Source organism: Thyridium curvatum (assembly GCF_004353045.1).
Source record: "Thyridium curvatum strain D216 chromosome Unknown NODE_6_length_784332_cov_80.453264, whole genome shotgun sequence".
NCBI classification, from domain to species: Eukaryota; Fungi; Ascomycota; class Sordariomycetes; order Thyridiales; family Thyridiaceae; genus Thyridium; species Thyridium curvatum.
In genome coordinates, this window is record NW_022156761.1 from 131,107 (window position 1) to 148,605 (window position 17,499).

At 58.8% G+C, this 17,499-nt stretch overlaps 7 protein-coding genes across 7 annotated transcripts; 4 read left to right on the plus strand and 3 right to left on the minus strand.

The window, feature by feature from the left end:
- Positions 1–1,145: 1,145 nt before the first annotated feature.
- E0L32_001515 (uncharacterized protein) lies at positions 1,146–3,444 on the plus strand (the record flags this gene model as incomplete). The annotated part of the gene is made up of 3 exons (XM_031135603.1): positions 1,146–1,148; positions 1,900–2,174; positions 2,244–3,444. The coding sequence occupies 3 exons, from the start codon at positions 1,146–1,148 to the stop codon at positions 3,442–3,444; spliced, it is 1,479 nt and encodes a 492-aa protein (XP_030990766.1).
- Positions 3,445–3,970: 526 nt separating this feature from the next.
- On the minus strand, positions 3,971–4,672 carry E0L32_001516 (uncharacterized protein; the record flags this gene model as incomplete). Its single annotated transcript, XM_031135604.1, has 1 exon — positions 3,971–4,672. The coding sequence occupies one exon, from the start codon at positions 4,670–4,672 to the stop codon at positions 3,971–3,973; it is 702 nt and encodes a 233-aa protein (XP_030990767.1).
- A 526-nt stretch (positions 4,673–5,198) lies between these two features.
- Positions 5,199–7,930, plus strand: E0L32_001517 (uncharacterized protein; the record flags this gene model as incomplete). The annotated part of the gene is made up of 4 exons (XM_031135605.1): positions 5,199–5,365; positions 5,428–7,282; positions 7,365–7,646; positions 7,688–7,930. The coding sequence occupies 4 exons, from the start codon at positions 5,199–5,201 to the stop codon at positions 7,928–7,930; spliced, it is 2,547 nt and encodes an 848-aa protein (XP_030990768.1).
- A 138-nt stretch (positions 7,931–8,068) lies between these two features.
- On the minus strand, positions 8,069–9,304 carry E0L32_001518 (uncharacterized protein; the record flags this gene model as incomplete). The annotated part of the gene is made up of 1 exon (XM_031135606.1): positions 8,069–9,304. The coding sequence occupies one exon, from the start codon at positions 9,302–9,304 to the stop codon at positions 8,069–8,071; it is 1,236 nt and encodes a 411-aa protein (XP_030990769.1).
- An 860-nt stretch (positions 9,305–10,164) lies between these two features.
- E0L32_001519 (uncharacterized protein) lies at positions 10,165–11,145 on the plus strand (the record flags this gene model as incomplete). The annotated part of the gene is made up of 1 exon (XM_031135607.1): positions 10,165–11,145. The coding sequence occupies one exon, from the start codon at positions 10,165–10,167 to the stop codon at positions 11,143–11,145; it is 981 nt and encodes a 326-aa protein (XP_030990770.1).
- A 320-nt stretch (positions 11,146–11,465) lies between these two features.
- E0L32_001520 (uncharacterized protein) lies at positions 11,466–13,356 on the minus strand (the record flags this gene model as incomplete). Its single annotated transcript, XM_031135608.1, has 2 exons — positions 11,466–12,271; positions 12,342–13,356. 2 exons carry the CDS (start codon positions 13,354–13,356, stop codon positions 11,466–11,468), a joined length of 1,821 nt encoding a protein of 606 aa, XP_030990771.1.
- A 1,051-nt stretch (positions 13,357–14,407) lies between these two features.
- E0L32_001521 (uncharacterized protein) lies at positions 14,408–16,168 on the plus strand (the record flags this gene model as incomplete). Its single annotated transcript, XM_031135609.1, has 5 exons — positions 14,408–14,502; positions 14,564–14,568; positions 14,631–14,998; positions 15,052–15,352; positions 15,414–16,168. The coding sequence occupies 5 exons, from the start codon at positions 14,408–14,410 to the stop codon at positions 16,166–16,168; spliced, it is 1,524 nt and encodes a 507-aa protein (XP_030990772.1).
- Between the last annotated feature and the right edge of the window lie 1,331 nt (positions 16,169–17,499).

Consider the following 17,499-nt stretch of genomic DNA (forward strand, 5'->3'; position numbering starts at 1 on the left):
ACCAGGTGCTGCTGCTCTCTCGCCTCCGGTCATTCGATAAGTCTTGGCCCAATTGCGGCTCATCGCGTTTGAGATGCTTCTCGCCGCCTTCTCTTGAGCGATCGCCGAGCTTCCAGAGCCGTGATCGAAACATCCTACCGGCGTTGCCGTCTGCGCGAGCCGTCTTCCGGAACGGTTTGATCGTCCTGGCTCGTGGTTCTCGGTCCTTCTCTGGGCTCCGATCAGCAGCCGAACACGACCTTGTCTGCAACCTTACCCTCGACCTTAAATCTGACCGAGGGCGACAGAAAACCTTGATAAATATAGCATCTACAAGTAGTGACTCGGCAGTGTGCTGTGACCCTGTACTGTCCGCGAAAACTTGGCGCATCAAGACCACGGGCATCCGCGTTTGCTCAGAACAAAAGGACTGATAGTACGATGCTCGCGCAAATCACTTGCACGATGAGCGCAACGAAATCCCTTTCGCTGCACTGCCGGACAGGTGAGAGAAGATCCAACGTTTGCGGATCCTCGAGCAAGGGAAACAATTTCTTGGCGTTTCGTCAGGGCGAGCCCTGCAGATCAGCTTCTCTGTCCCCTGCTCCGGAGGCTGAACATCCCGAGAAAGAGACGCTCCCGCCAACCTTGGAAGTGTTCGCTGAGCCACACGCCAGACCACGTCTGGAAGAGTTGCGTCAGTTCTTCTCCATGGTGAGTGATTCATTTGTCCGACTGTCAAGGAACGGGGATGTGCGCCGAGGACGCAGAGAAAAAGAGGACGAGATTATGCACCAAAGCGCTGCTCTCGACCGTGTGTCACCCGGGTGATTGATTCACTCGAGATATGTAAAACATGCAACGCTATCTGATGGGCTGGCTGGACCAATGCGTTCCAATGAGTCCCAGCCTGCCACGTCCTGTGGCAGGTAACACGGATTTCGCGATTTGGGAGCCCCCTGTCTCTCAAAAGTGACAAATTTTGCTCTGGCAGCCGGTCCTTGTTCTATGGCTTGTTAGCTGCACTATGAATCTCGAATGGGATGGCCCTATTGATCGCGGATGATCCCCGCGCGCGCTGGACTCTCGGGTGGCGCACATTTTAGTATCGAGAGATTTATGAGGCGCCCACTAGCCGCAACACCTTCGGTTCGCATGTCCGCATCATGGTAAGCGCTGACGTACCAGGGAATGAAGGGTAGCACTGCTTTTTGATGGGCAACCAAGTTCAAGAGCACAGATTCGACGGGGGACGGTAGAGTTCATGGCAGCATGTGCTGATCTCTGGCTTCGGAACCTCGCAGGTGTCGTGTGCTTCAGGCCAAAAGGAGGGTGTGAGTTGTGGGACACGAGCACGTTGCTGGGAATCCGCTCCCTGATCTTGAAATTCGCCATTGTTTTCTTCACCGCAACGTTGAGTCCTGCATGTGTCCGAGACACTGCCAGCAATCAAAGAGATTAGCCCATGCACGCCTTGTCTCTGGGTGGTTGCCTGCAGCTCGATCGATGGGTTGGGTGTGTACATTGCTTTTTTATTATCGATTTGTCAAAATTCCGGAGCGCTACGATGAGAGAGGACGAATAACAACGGTGCACTCCGTAGTTGAGAGCGGAAAATTCCGCATTCTAGTCGAAGACTCCGGATTGAATGGAATCCATCACGAGAGTTGTTGTAGTGATCCGAGATGGAGTGTTGCGGCTCTCTGAAATGGGGCACCAATCGAAAAAGATGCCGGCACCCAGCTCCACCACAGTAGCTAAATCGGACGACTCCGGATCAGCAAGCGCTATCAATGGTGCATTGTCAGGTAACCTGGGCCGGTGATCTTTGCAACATAATTCCATCACGGCTTCCTCGACGACTCGCAGTATAAGCAAAGTTGCTAGGGTGCAATGTCGGAGGCATAACCCAACCGGCAGTGCGTTTGCGTTTTCCAGAGGCCGCAGCCCAAGAATACGGGGCCTCCAATGGCGAGCGAGGCCGGACCGCCGCAGCCCAAGGCCGTCCTACGCGGCCACAAGGCGCAGGTCCACGCCGCGGCCTTCGTGCGCGATAACCAGCGCCTGCTCACCGGCGATGCGGACGGCTTCGTGGTCGCGTGGGACCTCACCATCATGCGGCCCCGCGCCGTCTGGCGAGCGCACGAGAACGCCATCCTCGGCGTCGCCGGGTGGGGGAGCGAGCGGGTGATTACGTGGGTTATTGCAGACTCCTTTCTCCAAGCACTTCTGTGTGAACAGTGACTGAGCATGGCTTTTGATAGACATGGCAGAGACAACAAGTTGATTGTGTGGAAGCTGCGGCTGGCGGACGAGGCTGCGCTGAGCACGACTGTGCCTCTGGACCCGTCTGCCGAGGACAGGCCGCGGCCGTGGATGCTGCACATGCTCGAGGTCAACACGATGAATTTCTGTTCTTTCGGGCACTGCGCTGTGTTTGAATCGGGCGTGGCATCGTCCTCGGAGCTTCTCATCGCTGTGCCGAACACGTTGGCGTCCGAGGCCGTTGACATCTTCCATCTCCCATCGCAACGGCGGATCCACACAGTCAAACTGGGAGAGAAGAACGGCATGGTCATGTCCGTCCGCCTCTTCTACCAGAGCGGGGCCGCACTCACTGTCGTCGCTGGCTACGAGAATGGGCTGGCTGTGGTCGCCCAGTTGAACGAGGAGAACTCATGGGATGTCAGATACAAGGCACAGTCGCACAGCCAGCCTATCTTGTCTTTAGACGTCGGCCCTGACAAGGACTACTTCATTACCTCCGGTGCAGATGCATTGGTGGTCAAGCACCCTCTACCCACAGCCGTTGTCCAACCACAACCACAACAGAGCGCGGCGCCACCAGCCTCGCAAGCCAGCCCTGAAGCCGAACCTTCAAAACCTCCAACCGCCACCACACCACAAGGCGCTCCGGTCTCCGCACTCTCCGCCACCCTGGCCAACGCACCCAGCCAGCCTCCGCCGCCCCCACACCGGCCGAAACCGAGCGTCGAGACCCAGCCCGTCAAGGTGGTCAACACGAAGCACTCGGGCCAGCAGGACCTGCGCATCAGGTCGGACGGGCGCATCTTCGCGACGGCCGGGTGGGACGCCCGCGTGCGCGTCTACTCGGCCAAGACGCTGAAGGAGCTGGCGGTGCTCAAGTGGCACCAGGTCGGCTGCTACGCTACGGCTTTCGCGGCGGTCGCTCCTGCGGACAGCGGCGCCCAGCAGGACGAACAGCAGAGGGAGACGCCGCGGACAGAACAGGGAGGGGCGGAAGCGGATGGGGAGGCTCAAGGGACAGACAAGCCGGTGGGCAGCGAGGTGGCTAGGAGTACGACAGGTCGTGGCGGCCGCGGTCTGGTGCCGCGGTTAGTTGATATGAGTGTCAAGGACAAGAGGATATTGCAGGCTACGACTGCGCACTGGATCGCGGCGGGTGCCAAGGATGGAAAGGTCAGTCTGTGGGATATTTATTAAAGTGGCAGAAGCCACGACGTTAGAGCTGGAAGAGGCGTTGTGATGAATTGATACCCCGTTACGATGCTTAGAGTGTGTGAGTCTTCTATGACATTGCCATTATTCGTGCTATCTGAGCGAACAAGCCCTTCTCCTCGGCTTGGTCTTGATCCCGCCGAGCCAGTTGAGACTAGACTGTCAATCTAGTACCTGCTCGGCTCTTGTCGTCAACACAAACCCGGTCCTACTCGAACAGGAATTGCGTTAGTTCGGCTCATCATGGAATGATGGGAGGTGTAAGCTCACCTGCGAAGGACTAACTGTAGCTATTTCTACTGTTCGGGCCAGAGTGCAGAGCTCTTGGGCCTACCGTATCGGCACAGCGCGTGACGACGTCTCTCGGGCAAGGCCGCATGTATCGGCCCTGTTCTTGGTAGCCATCCGCAGAGCGGTGACTGAGACCATTGGAGCAAGATAGTCCCGTTCGGAAGGACCACGGCCAAGGTGTGTCAAAATCTTCGTGCCGGACAGATTCGGTCCATGTCGTTCAGATATCCTTCAAGAAATGCCTCTTGAACTTCTTGTTCGCCCGGTCGGCCGACCTCGTCAAGAACTGATCACCCAGGATCTCAACCACCAGGTTCTCCACCTGGTCCTTCTCGCCCTCCGCATGCTCGGGCGGCACCTCGACCCGGAATATCGTCCCTTCCTTGGGCACGACATTGAGCTGGTCCCGCCTCGTGACGATCTCAAACACAAACTTGGCGTCCTTGACGACGATGCCCCTGATCCCGACCCGGCTCACGCACCCGCTGCGCACGACCTCGACCTCGGCGCCGTGCAGGTCCGCGCTGCTCAGCTTCGCCGCCGCCGAGGCGTCGGCCCCGGGGCTCGTCGCCGCGCCGAACATGTCGCGGCCCAGCAGCTCGCGGACGTAGCCCAGCCACAGCCGGTGCAGCGGCTCGAACAGGGCGTACCGCTGCTGGTCGCGCGGGAGCTCGTAGAGGGCGAGCCGCTTGCGCTGGCGCGCGGAGAGCGGCTTCGGCTTCAGCGCCCTGGTGCGCTGCTTCTCCTTCTGCCGGCGGGCGATGCGTCGGGCTTCGCGGGCGTTGGCGTGCGGTTGCGGGGAGGAAGGACGGATGAGGATGGGTCGGTGCTGGATCTTCTCGGTGAAGATGCGGTTCGCTGAGTCGGGAGAGTGCGCTCGGGCGAGGAGCTCTTGGGTGACGGGATGCGTGGTGGAAGCCATCGCGAATGGGTGGTAAGGCTTGCAAGTCCTAGGAACCGCAGTCTGAGATCGAGCGGCAAGAGACTACGCCACAATTGCGGCCTTGATCAGATTGTCTTGAAATGCAGCGTCGACAGCGAGACGCATGGCTGGATGGTGAACAAATTTAGTGTAGATGCGCCCCACCATACCCGCGCTTTCGTGCATCTTACAGGGGTTCCCCACTGTCAGGATATCACATGCCAGCTTTCCCTCGGCATAACATCACCAAATGAGGTGCGCGCCCGGTTGCAACCGACGGCTCTAACATTGGCCTTCTTCCCCACGTCTGGGAAGCTGAGCTGTTTGAAGCTTTCCCCAGATGATGAGTGGGGCATACACATCCTCCTTTCGAGATTCGATTCTACGTATCAACATCAAAAAGCTATCGTGAATCACTCCCAGCATCATCTCGGCCGGTGGATGGCATCATCTCTTGAAACCAGTCGCAAACCACGCCACACGATCGTCTTACTGGAAGTGGCTGACAACAACAACAACAGCAACAATGCCCAATGACGAGGACTCAACGCGCAATTCGGCGCCGGACCTCAAGATCCTGGGCGACCAGGTAACCTTCCAGCCCAGCGGTGTCGAGCCAGGCGCAGCGCAGGATGGCGACAAGGAGGAAGCGCTTATGAAGCAGATGTCGCGCTTCCGCTCCGAGCCACTACAGTATGTCCCATGGAATACCCAAGATGACCAGGAGGCCGTGGCTAATGATATATCCTTCCCAGATTCCTCCGCGAAGTATCCCTCTACGTCTCCGGCACAGGATGGCGCGCATACGACAATGTGATCGGGCAGCCGATCTTCTACTCCGGGTTCACAGAACACATGACCAACATGGTGCTCTCGGCGCCGCTGCTGCGGCAGAAGATCTCCGAGATGGCAGACATGAGGCTGGCCGCCGAGGAGAAGGAAGGGTGGTTCAGGAAGGGGGACAAGGACTCCGACATGAAGCGCCAGCAACGCCGATCGGTGCTCGAGGCCAGTCTGTTCCAGGTCGCCGAGAAGTTCACGGACAGGATGATCTGCAAGTTCGAGAGCAAGACCTTCATCCGCGGCGCGTACTACCTCTGCACGCAGCTCCTGACTAGGGCATACCACCAAGGCATCCACGTGTCCAGCGAGGATGTTCTGCGCCTACGAAAGGTTGCCGAGAAGGCGGAGAAGGCGAAACAGAGCATCGTGTTCCTGCCGTGTCATCGATCGCATGTTGACTACGTCTCGCTACAACTGATTTGCTATCGACTCGGTATCGCGCTCCCGGTCGTGGTCGCAGGAGACAACCTCAACTTCCCAGTCGTCGGGAGCTTCCTCCAGCATGCGGGCGCCATGTACATTCGCCGCCAGTTCGGAGACGACATGCTTTACACTACGTTAGTTCAGACATATATCGACACCATGCTTCAAGAAGGGTACAATCTGGAGTGCTTCATCGAGGGCGGCCGATCAAGGACGGGCAAGCTTCTACCGCCCAAGTTCGGCATTCTGAGTTTCATTCTCGACAGTCTGCTGTCGGGCAGGACGAAAGACGTTGTCATCATTCCGGTCAGCACGCAGTACGACAAGGTCATCGAGACGGAGGGCTACGTGAATGAACTGCTAGGTATACCGAAGAAGAAGGAGAATCTGGCGGACTTCCTTACCGGTGGCACCTCGGTCCTCTCGCTCCAGCTCGGCAGGGTCGACGTGCGGTTTCACGAGGCGTGGAGCTTGCGAGGCTACATCGACGAACAGCTCACCAAGCTCTGGAAAGGTCCTTCCACCCCTGGGGTAGACATGAAAGAAAAGATTGGCCCAGTTGTCCGGCAAAAGCTACTACGAACTATGGGTTACAAAGTGCTGTCGGACATCAACGACGTGTCAGTGGTTATGCCCACCGCCCTGATCGGAACTGTTCTTCTCACCCTCCGCGGCCGCGGTGTTGGTAAGACCGAACTCATTAGGCGTGTGGAGTGGCTGACGCGCCGCGTCCGGGCCAAGGGTGGGAGGGTAGCCCATTTCGGCGACGCCCCCATCAGCGACATCATCGACCGCGGGCTGGATGTCCTTGGCAAGGACCTCGTCGGCGTGGTGACTGGCCTCGCCGAGCCCGTCTACTACGCCGTCGACAGGTTCCAGCTTTCGTTCTACAGGAACATGACCATCCATCTCTTCATCTCGGAGGCCCTCGTCAGCGCGGCCATGTACACGCGCATCAAGCAGGGCGGCGGGCCCGATGTTCAGGACATTACGTACAGCGACCTGCACGACCAGGTCCTCTTCCTCTCGACGCTCTTCCGCGGCGAGTTCATCTTCTCCGCTGAGGGTCTCACTATCAGCCTCGACAAGACGCTCAAGGGTCTAGAGCATGACGAAGTTATCCGTCTGCAGCGCGACGAGCACGGTAACGTCACCAAGATCGGCCTGTCGGACAAGGAGCGCAGGACGGGGCGCGAGAACTACGACTTTTACTGTTTCCTCATCTGGCCGTTTATCGAGGCCAGTTGGCTCGCAGCCGTGTCGCTCATGGGGTTAGTACCGCCTCCCGGCGTCACGGACGAGATCTGGCTCGAGGTACCCAAGACGCAGAACTTTGCACAACTAGTATGTTAAACCCATCCTATCCCTTCTACGCCCCCCGATGTCGTTCTAAAAAGAAACTAACACTCTCCCCTTTTCACTGTAGCTCGGCAAAACCCTCTACCACCAAGGCGACCTCAGCTACTTCGAGGCCGTCAACAAGGAGACGCTCAAGAACTCCTACCAGCGCTTCCAGGAAGAAGGCATCATCCAGGTCGTCCGGTCCCGGGACGCCAAGGTGCCGGCCCGCCTGCGCCTCGCGCCCGAGTGGGCCCCCTCGCGCGACCCGGCGACGGGCGACATCGCGGCCGCGGGCCGCCTCTGGGACTTCACGGGCAAGATCGCGTCGAGCCGCCGCGAGGGCAAGAACAGGCGCGACGGCGCGACGGTGAGCACGCGCGTCGTGGCGCTGACGGACCGCGTGGGTAGGCAGCTGTACGCCGAGGCCATGGGCGCGGCGGCGGGCAAGGGCGCGGCGGCGACGGCGACGCTGACGCCCGAGGAGGCGGCGAGCCTGAGGAAGGTGGTCGGGGAGTCGAAGAGGAGGCGCAGGTTGGAGAACAGGCCGAGGCTGTGAAGAGGTCTTTGCTTGCTATTTCCATTTGCACCGGTGGTGTTTGGAAACTCGGGCGCGAGCCCTGTGTGGCTGTTTGTACACTTAGCGAGTATTGATTTCACTACAGTGAATGTTAGAGCGGATGGCTTGTCCTTGAACTTGAATCTTGATTCCCACGGTTTTGTGAAACGCGTGCTCTTTCAATGCGGAGACTCTCCGTTATATCTTGTAATTTTATTTACGTTTTTGCCTGCTTAATCTGTTGACGGCTTGAGTATGACATTGTCAATGAGCCGTACCGGCGGTCCTCCGCTGTGACCCAGATCCTCGCCTGGTTGGGGATCTTCTACCGGCAGCATCTTGACCGCACCGCTGACGATCGCCCCCCTCGCTGGGTCAATCCTCTCAAGGTGCTCCAATGTGTCGGGATCCGACAGGGAGACGTAGTCCACCTCAAACTGCGCCCTGTCCTTTAGCTCCAGCGCCATCTGCTCCGCCAGCATCTTCTCCGTGACTGCCCTCGCCGCGCCCAGGATCTTGCTCGCCTCCAGCTCGCCCGCAGCGTACGCCTTTTCCGTAGCCTCGAGCGCCCTCCGCAATACGATCCCGACCGCTCTCCTCCTCGTGCCCAGGTACACGTTTCTCGAAGACATGGCCAGCCCGTCGGCCTCGCGCATCGTGTCGCCGACGACGATCTCGACCGGCAGCAGAAAGTCGCGCACCATCTTGCGTATGATGACCGACTGCTGCACGTCCTTCTGGCCAAAGTAGGCGCGCTCCGGCTGCACGGCGTTGAAGAGCTTCATGCAGACCGTCGCCACGCCGCGGAAGAAGGTCGGCCGCGTGCCGCCCTCGAGGAGCTCGGACATGGGCGTGATGACGACGAAGCTGCCCTTGGAGTCGACCTCCTGGCCCGGGAAGCCCGAGGGGTACATCTCGGCCGTCGAGGGCGCGAAGACGGCGCTCACGCGGCCGAGGTTGGCGCCGTCGTCGGCGAGCTCGCGGTCGAGCCGGGCCAGGGCCGCGCAGTCGGCGTCCCAGGTGACCGGGTAGGAGGCGAGGTCCTCGCGGACGCCGAACTGCGCCGGGTTGACGTAGAGGCTGACGACGACGTGGTGGTTGTCGCGCGCGGCGGCGCGGATGAGCGAGAGGTGGCCGTCGTGCAGGGCGCCCATGGTGGGCACGAGGGCGACGGAGCGGTGGTCGAGCGTGTGCGGCCTGCGCCAGCGGCGGAGGGACTCGACGGTGCGGAGGACGCGGATCGGGGTCGAGGGGATCTTCTCGAGGCCGCCGGGGCCGGGGCGGGAGGAGGACGAGGAAGAGGACGGGGTCTTGCAGGCGTAGGATCGTCGAGTCACCTGTATCGGAGCGCTGCTGCTGCTGCTGCTGCTGCGGAGTGCCGGCGTGAGGATGTCGCGTGTGCCACGGCTTCGCAGGCTCGATGCGCCCGTGGCGGCTGCTGCCCGACGGGCTAGCGGCCGAGCGAACATGATGGAGCAAATGGAAGCGGAACGATGGCTTTTCAAATAATGGTACAGAGGAGAAGCGATTGAGCCATTTCCGGGGCTCAATGGCTTGGGGTAAGCACAGTGCTGTGATGAAGACTGCTGCGTATTTTTGAAGCCGGACAGGCCCCGGAGCGCACAGGCCATCCGTGACGTTTTTGGGCCAGAGAGTCCGAGTTGGCGATAAGATCCGAGATCTGATAAGACTAACATTGTCCCTGATCGTTCGGAAACACGTTTTTACACAACAATGGCCCAGTCACAGTTGAAACAAGGTGTTTGGCCCTTTTGTAACGACTCAAAAATTGGTGTGAATTAAGTTTCTTTTTTTAACTTGTCTTCAATAGTACATGAGCACTGAGAAACCACAACCCAAAGAAACCAGAGAAGTTGAATACTTGCACACACCTGCAACACCTTCACAAAGCATGTCACCACTACAACTACATATAGGTACTCAAAATGTCAGGTTACGGTACATATAATGAATTAAGTTGCCTGTAGCTCTTTGAGCATTTTATATATCGGAACCATTCACCAAATGTCAGACCATTGTGAACGTCAACTGAAGTGAATAACCCACTTCAGATGATGAATGGGAGTTGTTGCAAGACATCCAACACTTCACCGTTGATTCAACCGACCTGCGCTCTCAAATTAATCTCTCCAAAGGTATAAATAAAACCTGGAAAGATCCTCCCCTCAGCACCCGGCCTTGAAAAACCCAACCGACACAAAAGGCAGCACTTTTGTCTATCTCTGTCAAGAACTCAGAACCTACCCTTCGCACCCACGCATCTCTAGTTCTCTCAACCACCCAGAAACACCTTCAGACAATCTCCATCATGAGCGACCAACAGTCTGAAGTCCGCACACCCTTCCCAGGCTATCAACAGGGACAGGAGCTGCAACTCCAGTTCACGGCTCCCGGACAACCGACTCGTCAGATCGCAGCCACCATCCTCCGCGTCAAGGAGCCTTTCACTTGCTCTGTCGCTTTGGTTGTCGGCATGATTCTAAACAACAACCCTGAAGTCTTCTTTCTGAAGCTCTATGACCATCGCTTTTCCCACGGCATGCGCGCACAATTTGAAATCGGCCCATACACCCCCGAGATCGCCACTGCATTCAACAACTTTGTCCAGACCGGCGGCGCCGATGCCTTTGGGCTCCACCTTACGGGACAGGTTCACCTGCCTGGTGTGGAAGGCTCAGAGTTCACCCCGGAGCAGGACGAGATCTTCGTAACCAAGAATCTCGACGGGCTATATCTGAGCGAGGTTGGCGCCTACGACGGCCTGCAAGCCTCCCAGGGCGTCTCCATCCCCCGGTTCATGGGCACATGCGTACTCGACGCCACCCCTCCGGGCTACGACAGCCACGAGTACTTCCAGATCGAGGGCATCGTCACCCAGTTCCTCCCCGGGTTCTCCCTCGAAGATCTGCCCCACTACGCTCCGCGGGGGCTCTGGCAGGAGATCGTTGACGCCGCCGTCGCGGTCACCCGTGAGGTCGACGCGGCCGACATGCTCAACATGGACACCCGTCCGGACAACTTTATCGTCGTGCCCCACCTCGAGGGCGGGTTCTTCAAGACCTACATGATCGACCTGGCCATGTGCGTTCGGCGCCGGGAGGGCCAGACCGACGAGCAGTGGGGCCGGGAGAAGTGGTGGCGCAACGAGGAGGGCTGTGTCGGCGAGGCGATGCAGCACATCCTGAGTCAGCATGACTTTGAGTTGCGCTTCGAGCGGTCGGACAAGTACGACGCGTATGCTCACCTGGCCGAGGCAGAGGAGGACGGCGATGGCGTTGAGGCGGAGTGAAGGGAAGGGAAGGGGAGTGGATGAGACTGTGGATGCCCAGAGGTGCCCTTCATCTCTGAGGCGCTGCCTCTTCTCAAAACCATATCAAGAGGTCTTCCTTGGACACGGCTCGCACGTACTACAGTCTGGCTCAGGACATTGTTCTGACTTGGGGAGAGGCATGGCAGGAGGAGTGATTAGTTATCGACCCAGTCAGGAGGAGAGGTTTACTAGATAAGAAAACAACGATACGAGGAGCCGAGTATACTCTTTAACTTTTTCTATTGCATGCAGAGAACTAGATCGCAATGTAACATCGCCCAATCCCGCTACCGAGCATATCATATGGCCTTGACCTCCCTCTTGAACCGGGGCACCTGCCTCGTGAACTTGGCCGGGTCGTCCCTCGCGCCGTCCTTCCAGTAGTCGTACTCGATCCAGGCGTTCTCGGGCATCTGCTCCTCCATCGCCGCCATCCACTTGCCCAGCTCCGGCGCCAGGGGGATGACGCCCGTCTCCAGCACGTACTCATCCCACAGCTTGATCAGCTCCTTGAGCCGCTCGGGCTCCTGCTCGGCCAGGTCGTGGACCTCGCCCGGGTCACGGGCCAGGTTGTACAGTTGCCACTTCTCCGGGCCGCGGGGCTTGGGGATGAAGACGATCTTCCAGTCGCCCTTGCGCACGGCGGCGCGCCCGCACGTCTCCCAGCCGTTGATGAAGTCCTTCTCGTGGATCGAGGGCGCCGCGTCGGTCAGGTACGGCACCATCGACTTGCCGCGCATGCCGACGACCTCGCGGCCCTGGTACGTGGGCGCCGGGTGCTTGGCGCCGGCCATATCGAGGATCGTGGGCGCCAGGTCCATGACGGTCGAGAACTGGTGCGAGATGCCGTTCTTCTCCATCTTCTGGGCGAAGACGGCGGGCGGCTTCATCAGGAAGGGCACGCGCACGCCGCCCTCGGTCGTGTAGGCCTTGAACAGCCGGCTCGGCGCCGTCGCCGCCTGCGCCCAGCGCGGGCCGTACCAGATGAACGAGTCGCCGTTGCCCAGGTTGTCGATGTGGTTGTTGTAGTACTTCTTGAGGTGCTGCATCATGGAGCCCTGCACGATGGGGTAGGTCTCATACGCCGCACCCTCAGCTCCGTTGTCTAATTTTGCGATTAGTTCGGTTCATGGGGACACTTGAAGCACAGAGTGGTGATCAGGGAAATGACATACCGCTCAGGAAGCAGACAAAGGTGTTGTCGAGCTCGCCGACCGACTCGAGGTAGTCGACGACCTTGCCGACGTTGACGTCGATGCACTCGACCATGCCGGCGAAGCACTCCATGGCGCGCGCCGAGTTCTGGCGCTCGGCCTCGGACATGTCCTTCCACTCCTTGACCTCGTCGGCGACGACGGGGTGCGCCTCCACCTCGTCGGGCACCAGGCCGAGCTCCTTGAGGCGCTGCAGGCGCTTCTCGCGCAGCGCGTCCGGCCCGTCGTCGTAGACGCCGCGATAGTGCTTGATGTACTCCTGGGGCGCCTGCAGCGGCCAGTGCGGCGCGGTGAAGGGGTAGTAGCCGAAGAAGGGCCGGCCGTCGTCCTTCTCCTTCCAGTCCCGGAGGTAGCTCAGCATCTTGTCGCCGTAGCCGTCGGACGAGTACCAGCCCTCGGGCAGCTTGCGGACGTACTCGCCGTCCTCGCTGTGCAGCGCGATGAAGCTCATGGACATGAACTCGGGGATGGGGTCGGGGGACTCGAGCTGCGGCTCGTAGGCGAAGTGGTTGCTGCAGGCGGGCAGGTGGGCGAAGCTGCGCTCGAAGCCGCGCACCTTGGGGCTGCGCTCGGGCGTCAGGCCCAGGTGCCACTTGCCCGACATGACGGTGTGATAGCCGTTGTCGCGCAGGATCTCGGGCAGGGCGACGACGCGCTCGTTGAGGTAGCCCTCGTAGCCGGGCATGCCGCGCTGCGGGGCCGTCGACATCTTGCCGTTGGGGTCGTTCTGGCCCGAGACGTTGGTCCACTCGATCAGGTTGCCGAGCCCGGCGATGTGGTGGTCGGTGCCCGTCATGATCATGGCGCGCGACGGCGAGCAGGCCGCCGCGGCGTGGAAGTCGGTGAAGCGCAGCCCGTTCTTGGCCAGCTTGTCGAGGTTGGGCGTCCGGATCTCGCCGCCGAAGCAGGAGAGGTCGGAGAAGCCCAGGTCGTCGGCGACGATGACCAGGAAGTTGGGGCGCTTCTGGCCAGCCATCTTGGGGGACGGGGATGGTAGGAGTAGGGGAGCGTTTAGAGAGGGGACGAGAGAGTGTGTGGAAGGCGAGAGGCAGATGTTACTTTCTCCAAACAAACAGAGAGGTAACAAGCAAGCTGACCAACACCGGAAGCTGTACGATGGAATGCGAGAGGTGAAGAACAAACAACCTCTGCTTGGATGTAAGGAAATGCTGTTTCTAATATGCTACCCCTCCATCTCCAACTCTCGGGCGTCTGCCGATCCAGAGCCCCGAGTCCCGTCTCCACCATGCGCCGCTCTCGGCCCCCTCGCTGTGATTCCGTCCTGCAGAGTGATGGTCAGGTTAGTTGACCTGCTGCTAACGGAAGTACTTGACTCTCCATCAACCCATCGGTTTTAGGTAGTGGGATAAGTACCAGAGCAAGGACATGCATTGTTAACATTGAGGTAGCTCCTGATGAACTTCCGCCAACCATTCTGGCCATCACTCGCCTGCATCATGCGCAGTGCCGCCATCCGACGGATAGGCTTGTCTGTTCTGCTCGGCTTGTGATCAGTCGTGCTACACGCGATCAGCAATATCCCATCCGTTCCAGGGAACTAGTGGAAGAGCCTGGTGGAGAAGGTGGTGAGCACTACGACGAGCGAAGCCCGAGGAGCGACGGCGGCTGGCGATTGGCCGGACGCTGGCCTCTCGGGGTTGCCTCTCCACAAGTGATCCCCAGAACCAATCTCCAGACGTTCCCCGCGCAACTCTGCGAGCGACCAACATGTGTGAGCCAGGTCTGAGACGAGTTCTACTCCACTTGGAGCCCTCTGTCGTCATCTCACTGGCTCGTGGGCCGTTTCCTGCGTGACCAATCCCTGCCCCTGGGCTGGCGAGGCGCGCGAGGAAACCTCGACAATACCACCGACCTTTGGTTTAAAGCCGGGCTAGTCTGGGCGAATCCCTTTCCTCGGATCTTAGAGACCTACATAAACCGCCGAAGATCGCGTCTGGGGTTATCCAGTTTCCGTCTGGTATCAAAACAAGCCAGTATCAAAGCCCTTTCAGCACTCAGTCTTCACCATGGTCAAGGGTACGACGCTCGGCAGGGTGCGAGCCTACTGGCTCGGCGCTGTAGTCTGCATGGGAGGCTTTCTGTTTGGCTATGACAGCGGAATGTAAGTGTTCCTCTCGCAGGCGACAGCCTTGTGTTCGTTTCCGTGCTGACTGATGGGGTAGCGTTGGTAAGTCAGCCATCGCCGTCGCGCGAGGTGGTGGAGAGCGTCCACTAATGATAACATCACAGGTGGTGTTTTGACTATGAAGTCCTTTGAGAGGGACTATAGATATGGGACAGGTGATACCACTCGGACCAACTCCCTTGCTGTCGGTCTGCAACAGCTCGGAGCCTTTGTGGCCTGCTTCCTGGCCTGGCCGATGACCAACAAGCTCGGCCGCAAGTATTCGCTCATGATTTCATCCTTTGTCTTCTGCATTGGCGCAGCCATCCAGACCATCAATACCCACTCTCTGCCCGCCTTCTACGTCGCCCGTGTTATCGCTGGCCTGGGCCTCGGGGCTGCAACGGTCGTCGTTCCCATGTTCAGCAGCGAGATGGTTCCCAAGGAGATGAGGGCCACCTGCGGTAGTTTCTTCCAATGGTTCTTCACTTTTGTATGACGCCCTGCAACTCTTCATCAAGTCTGGAACATTGCTGACTCTTCTAGGGCATCTTCACTTCCTACTGGATCGACTATGGTGTTGCCAAGCACGTATCACCGGACGAGGCCAAGCAGTGGCAAATCCCCATTGGCCTCCAGATCCTGCCCGCGGCCATGCTCGGTCTCGGAATGCTGACGCTCAAGGAGAGCACGCGTTGGCTTACCAAGAAGGGCAGACACGACGAGGCTTGGGAGAGTCTGAAGTGGATCCGGGCCGACGACTCTGAAGTCGCTCAGGCCGAGATGGACGAGATCCGTCAGGGTGTGGAGACCGAAGCCAGGGAGACAGAGGGCTTCCAGTTCAAAGGTGAGGCTCCCGTGGCTATGACGACTTCTGTGTCCTCACATGCTAATATGTGGAACTCCAGAACTCCTCCAGCGCGACAACTTCAAGCGTATCTTTACCGCCTTCGCGATCTTCGTTGCGCAGCAAGCGACCGGGGCGACTGCCTTTGCCTACTTCGGCCCCCAATACTTCAAGCTCCTCGTTGGAAACAACCCGGACCAGAACCTGCTCTTGACGGCCATCTTCGGCGCCGTCAAGGTCGTCGCCTGCGGCCTCTTCGTCATCCTGGTCTCCGAGCGCGTCGGCCGCCGCGTCATCCTCATCGGCGGCGCCTTCGCCATGGCCTGCTGCCAGATCGTCACGGCCGTCGTCGTCAAGACCAAGCCCCCGCCGCCGGGCGGCGACGTCACGTCGTCGGGCATCGCCACCATCGCCCTCATCTACATCTTCGTCATCTTCTACAACTTCTCCTGGGGCCCCATGCCCTGGCCCTACGTCTCCGAGATCTTCCCGACGCGGATCCGCGAGCCCGGCATCGCGACCGGCGTGGCCGCGCAGTGGCTCTTCAACTTTGTCTTCTCGCTGACGACCCCGTACATGATGGCGAGCATGGGCTGGGGCACATTCCTGCTCTGGGGCCTCTTCGACGCGGCCATCGGCGTCGTCGCCTTCTTCTTCCTCAAGGAGACGCGCGGCTTGTCGCTCGAGACCATCGCCCACCAGGAGTTCAAGAAGGGAGAGAACGCCGCCATTGTGTACGAGCAGAGGAAGGCAGCTGAGGACATTGAGCAGACGAAGGCCACTGATGACGTCGAGCACAGTGAGAGCCGTGGCTGAGTACTGGAAAGGGACCTCTGATGTGTACTCTCATTTGTAAATTATGTGGACGTCCGATTTCATCCGGCGCCGACAGAGAATAGTCGAGGCGGTAATGTAAACTGGACAGGGGTTCTTGTGTAGTGGGATGAAGTCCTTGTCCAGAAACAGTGTTGATAATTAGGGGAACAATGTATGCCTTTGGTCACCCCGTGTTCAGTCTTCTATATTTCTACGGGTTGGCGAGATTGAAGATGGTTTAGTCGCCTGGACAAGCTCAACACGTACGTATTCAAGGCCTGGGAACAGTCCAAACCCTACGCAAGACGTGGGATGAATATTCATATATATGCCCCTGACGACAGCCAGTGCAGAGAGTAAGTAGTCCTCAGTCTCCTTTTGAATTGCAGAAGCTCCCCCGGAATATCTGGCCATGATTGCGGACGTGAGCCAGATTGGCTAGTGTTCCTTGTTTGGGGAGGATTTGTGATGAACGGTGCAGGCACGGGCGACGAGTCAGCCTCGGAGCTGCTTGTGATTTTCTGTTGGTCATGGGAAAGCAGGGAGCATCAGTCCTGTGCCCCTGGTGCCTTCCAGCTTGCTTCATTTAACCTCGTTTGGGAATTCGGAACATTACTTCCCCCTCGGAGGGGAGTGGCTCACCAGTGTAGGCAGTCTTTCTCGAGACTGTTTTACACTCGCCTGGTTCAGCCAATACCAACACCATCCTTTTGACCACCAACTCGCTGTTCCTTGGAGTTTGCCTTTATCCTGCATTTCCATTTGCCTCCAAGTGTATCTTCAGGACTACCCACGACAAAAAGACAAGACCCGCAGAATCTATTTGTCCTTCCTCTTGCCTTTCTCTCCCCGAGCAAGCATTACAGTCACGGTCTCACAGCACTTTGAGTGGGCCAGGTCTCAAAATCGCCTTGTTTCCGTGGTCTTCTTTGGTACCATCAGCCAAGGCGAGTGTATTGAGACAATCCAGGATGTGCTGAAAGACTACAGCTATACTACGCACTGGCCAGACGGGGTGGATGGACGTATCGCCAGGGGGATCTCACCGGTGTTACATCGAGTTCGACCGTGCGGCTGACGCTGATTCTACAATGTCTTTCTGGAAGACTCCTTGGGTCCGGGCGGCCAGAATGAGGGTGGGTGGCTTGCTAGACTGTATAGTAGAAGGGATGGCCCTCGCTAACTCCCCGCAGCCACTACCTGGACCGGCGACACTTACCTCCATCGGCGACACCGCCCTCGGACTCGCAAGTCAGTCCACTGGCACTTCCTCCTTCCCAGCCCTTTGAGAGTGCTTGTCCTTCATTTCCGACTGGGTTAGGCACCCATCC